This window comes from Benincasa hispida, chromosome 11 (genome assembly GCF_027475165.1).
Source record: "Benincasa hispida cultivar pf3 chromosome 11, pf3_genome.v1.1, whole genome shotgun sequence".
NCBI lineage: Eukaryota > Viridiplantae > Streptophyta > Magnoliopsida > Cucurbitales > Cucurbitaceae > Benincasa > Benincasa hispida.
Window position 1 is genome coordinate 13,003,700 of NC_143488.1, and position 4,756 is coordinate 13,008,455.

The window sequence follows — 4,756 nt, forward strand, 5'->3', positions numbered from 1 at the left end:
GAACTCCTCTATTTATAGAGTTCTCTGCTGGAATTCATGGGCTTGGGCTTGGTCAGTCCATGGGCCTGACTAATTGGATTTGGGTCTTATTTGACATTTTGGTCAAATTAAGCCTATTTATGGGCTAAATTGGACTTTTAACCCAAATAATAATATCAAATTAGACCGAAGTAATTTTATTCAATCCAATGGTTATGAAGGAAACACGTGGCATCATCAAACTTGGTCAATTTATGTCTGCAACTTCAATTTGGGACAAATATCAATTTCTAATTAGTCTCGAATTCAATTATTTGGAATTTCGTCATTAATTTAGTAAATGACGTGGCAATTTGCGATCGGTCCAAAATTTCTCATTCAACAAATGCTCCTTTTAATCTAAAATATCAAAATCTCTTCCTCTCTGTCTTCTAGGGTGGGAGGGAATTTCAGGTATTGTGTAGGGAAGTACACCAAAATTCACAGCTTTTTCTTTTCCAATTTTACCTACTCTATTAGATACCAAAGTGATAAAGATTTCTTTCCCATTATTAGACTTTTTTTTTTTTTAATTATTATTTCTCCTTCTTGCTTCCCAATTTTACATTAATCAAGGAGATGGGTAGAAAGAACACCAATATACTGCTTTTTTGTCTCCCAAGTAGGTAATTTGCAGTCTTCAAGCCATGGTAAGCTTTGATGTTTCTCTATTTTTACTATGAGTTTATTTTTCTTCTTTTCTTTCAAATTGCCAAATTGTGTCTAAGAATCAATACTAAATATGCAAAATTAATTTTATATTATGACATGGAAGAAGAGAACATAAGTATAGATTAAAGTTCGAATGAGATTTTGTTGTTGTTAGTTAGTCTGTGATATTCTTTTTGTTATTTAATGAGTCTACTTGCTTTGATTTGTTTTTTATCACATCAATTAACTAACTAGAGAGTCATTTTTGTAACTTTTTTACAACTGCTTATTTGTGCTTTGTGTAACTTTTTTTTATTTTCTTTAATACGTCACAATGTTAATCCTAATTATTATTATCATAGGTGACCAATTTGTTATGGTGAATTTGTAATTTTATATATATATATTTACATAAATCTCAAATCCATAGTTAATCTCAGGTGTAAAGTCAATAAAAAAATAAAATATTCATCACAAATATTTCTTAAATTAAAAATGGTAGCAAATTAATATTTGGCTGAAGGCGGAATAGTCTTTTCTTTATGTGTTTTTGTTAAAATTCCATAAATACACGAAATGCTTGACCAAAATTAAATTTGAGAATTAATAGTGTTATTTTGTGAATTCATAAATACATAAAAATTCTCGTGCAAATAAATATATATTTTTACAAAAGAATAAATTTGAGAAAAGTAGTGTTCCGTTATGGGTTTTATTGTTAAAAGTCCATAAATACATGAAATTTTCCCTAATTTAAAGTTCTAAATTTGAAATCATTTTTAAAAAATTAACAATTTGCATTTCAACCATCAATAACAATTTTTAATTTAAATGAGACTTAGTAGTGTTCACTTTTTAGAAGTTAAATTCCTTAAATACATGAAATTTCTCATTAAACTCCGACGACGGAGATTAGAATCATCAAAGTTTGATGTTATAATGTTCTCGAGGTGTATGAAATTATTTTGAGAATCCAAAATAAATTTTCAATTTACTTAATGGCTTTGATGCCACCCACAATTATTAGTTCATGTTTTATTTCTAAAATGTGAGCCAATAAACATGAGACGCTTAAAAACAAAACAAATAATTTTTTGTGGACCTTATTTTTTTAATTGAGTAATAAAAGATAAATTTTGATAACGTTTTTATGGGTGTTGTATGGTGCTAGCACTCATCTATACACAAATGACTCCTGTACATAGACCAATAGTACTTTTTTTTTTAATTAAGTGACGAATCATGTTTTTAATATTATAAGTGGCGACTCCAGAATTCTTAAAGTGACCCATAATGTGATGTGGCAATGTATATTGAACAATATAATTCAAATGTCAATACAATGTAGTTATTAAAATTCCATCACTCTGTCAATGATGACATAATTCAGTTCAACTGGTTAAAACATTAATCCTCAAAGAAAAAATTAATGGATTTGAATCACACGCTTCTCTGGACATATATTTTGAATTCATAAGGTAGCCAAATACACTGAATACGTAACAAAAAAGTATTATTAAACATAGTAAATTTCATTGAAATACATATAACAAAAGAACATAATACGTTTTGCTTATTAGAAAAATAATTATAATAATATTTGCAAAAACTCGTTTTTCATTAAAAGCACAAAGTACTGTATAGATAGGATCAAATTGGCATGGTGAGTAATAAGGTAATAAGATGTTTAGTTTCTCCATCGACGAAAGAGAAACCATCTCGCTCTTTATAATAGAAGTTTGCTGCTCGAGTGAGATTCAACCCCAAATGAAGGATCACATTTGGAAACTTTCCACACAATTTGATATAATCTTCTATTAAATCTTTCCATGCTTCCACCACTTGTCTTTTAAGTTCGGCTATGGCCTCTCCTTTCGTTGCTTCATATTGTTTCATGTAGCACTGAACTGCAGTAACCACATGGCCTCTCTCTTGTTCAAACTATAATGAAAAGCATGGTGAAATCTTAAAGTATGTCTTTAATAAATAGAATGAAAACAACAACAAAATGTAGGCCAACATAGTGGATATATATGAATTACACTTTTCATTGCCAATTGGTCTTTTAGATGGTTTATCTAATATACGATATCAAGGTCCATAAATCTCAAACATCTGGTACTCCCAACTTTGTATGCTTGTATTATCATTTTTTATAATAAGGATAACTTCTTTATATATATATTGCCCATACCTTGTGGGATGTTATGTCATTCATGAGTCTGGCAATTACTCCAGCTGCTTTAAGAAGCATGGGTTCACCTTGGACCCACTGGAAAACCTCTTCTGAAGCAACATTTCCCAAAGCTAGGAAGCAAACTGAAGCCAAAACATAGTTGGCAATAGAAATTACACCAAATTTCATGTATTCTTCTATTGTTGGCACATATTCTTCATTGAACCATTTAGCTTCCTCCAAATAAGCTCTGCATTGCCTTTTCATCTGTGGCCAAAACTCCAAACTAAAATAAATTAGAAAGAGACTTCTTCGGTGAGGTGTTGATATAATATTAAATAGGTAACAATTGATTAGGTACAGCTTAGTCTCCTACTTCTCTTACCTTTACATAGTATAAATAAAATTAAACATCATTTTTTACTAAAGAAATTTAGCACATGGCTGCCTGGGAAGAGATAGGGATAGTCCAACACCCACAAGTTTCATATTAAATTCACCATATTCTATCAATTCAAGCTTTTAGAGTGATTTAAGCATAGTATAAAAAAAAAAAAAAACATTCGAAGTTCAAACCCTTGTAAAGTCATTTTCTCTCAATTTAATATTGAATTTTACTTGTTAGGTCTTCAACAAATTTTCAAGCTTTAATAGTCTTCTCTTCCCAAAAAATATATATGAAACCAAACTAGTCCAATAATAGAATTTACCGCTTCTTTTGCACAATCAAATGCGAATGTAATATTGTTGTCCATACACATATCTTGTTCAATCTCTCGATAAAATTCAAGTATAGCTTCATAAAGACCTTTCATGTAATTTGGGAGCTTGTCAACGCTCTTGATATCCCACCTGAAATTTAATCAAACATTCAAGTGATTAGGCTAGAATAACGACACTTCTTTAATATTTTAAATTCTCACACATGTTGGTATTGGGTGAAAAGTCCTATATTGGCTAAGGAATTGAAGGGAGGGATCCAGGCCTTTGGCTAGTTCCAAAATGAAATCATAAAGTTTATGCACGAGTTGCAAAATATCCTACTATTGTGGAGGTATCGGGCTATCCGTTTTGATCGTTGGTCATTTAAACGAGATCACATTATTGAAATAATTTATACGTATATATCATATATATAATTTCTGTAATGATTCTAAACTATATTTGATCATTTAGTATTTTTAGTAATGCATCCTATTAGATTATATATTCACCTTATGATCTATTAATATGAAATTATACTTGAAAGAAAAACCATAGAACAATCTTTGAAACAATTTAACCTTGAAATTCTATTGCTCAAAATCATTACTACACTAAAAAGAATATTGAAGGTGAATGTTATTGACTACAGGGTAAAACTAGTTGTGCAAGCTTTACATCTAAACACTAAATTAAATAAAGAGTTTAGAGATAAACCTTTGAATCGCTTGGGTGAAAAGTTGAAGTTCATCAAGTATGCCATATGCATCATACACATCATCAATTATGGTTATGAAATAAATAATTTTGACAAATATTCTTCTATTGGTAGAGTACTTTGGTTCATAGTATACTCCCAATGCCCAAATATAGCATTCCACCACCCTATCTCTTGCAAAAGATAATTGTTCCATAAACTTCTGATCCCTCCACCACCTATGTATATATTCACACTTGGAATTAGATTTTTTTTTTTTTTTTTTTTTTTTAAAGAAGGGTAAATTTGATAAAAAGTTAATACCTGCATTTTTAGACTATTTAGCCCCATTTAGAAACGATTTTATTTAATATTTTGTTTTTGAAATTTATACGTGTTTTTTATCATTTTTTTCGATTATGCTATTCACCTTTCTTGAATGAAAACACTTGAACTTTCTAATTAATTTCTAAAACCAAAAAGAAGCTTATAAGAATCATTTTTCTTTTAGT

General features: G+C 29.5%; 1 protein-coding gene across 1 annotated transcript; it reads right to left on the bottom strand.

Annotated features, from left to right (window-relative positions):
* Positions 1–2,319: 2,319 nt before the first annotated feature.
* LOC150032400 (sesquiterpene synthase-like) lies at positions 2,320–4,513 on the bottom strand. Its single transcript, XM_090306890.1, has 4 exons — positions 4,265–4,513; positions 3,556–3,697; positions 2,864–3,112; positions 2,320–2,610 (listed from the first exon to the last, which is right to left on the bottom strand). Exons 1-4 carry the CDS (start codon positions 4,459–4,461, stop codon positions 2,320–2,322), a joined length of 879 nt encoding a protein of 292 aa, XP_090163016.1. The 5' UTR covers positions 4,462–4,513.
* Positions 4,514–4,756: the final 243 nt, after the last annotated feature.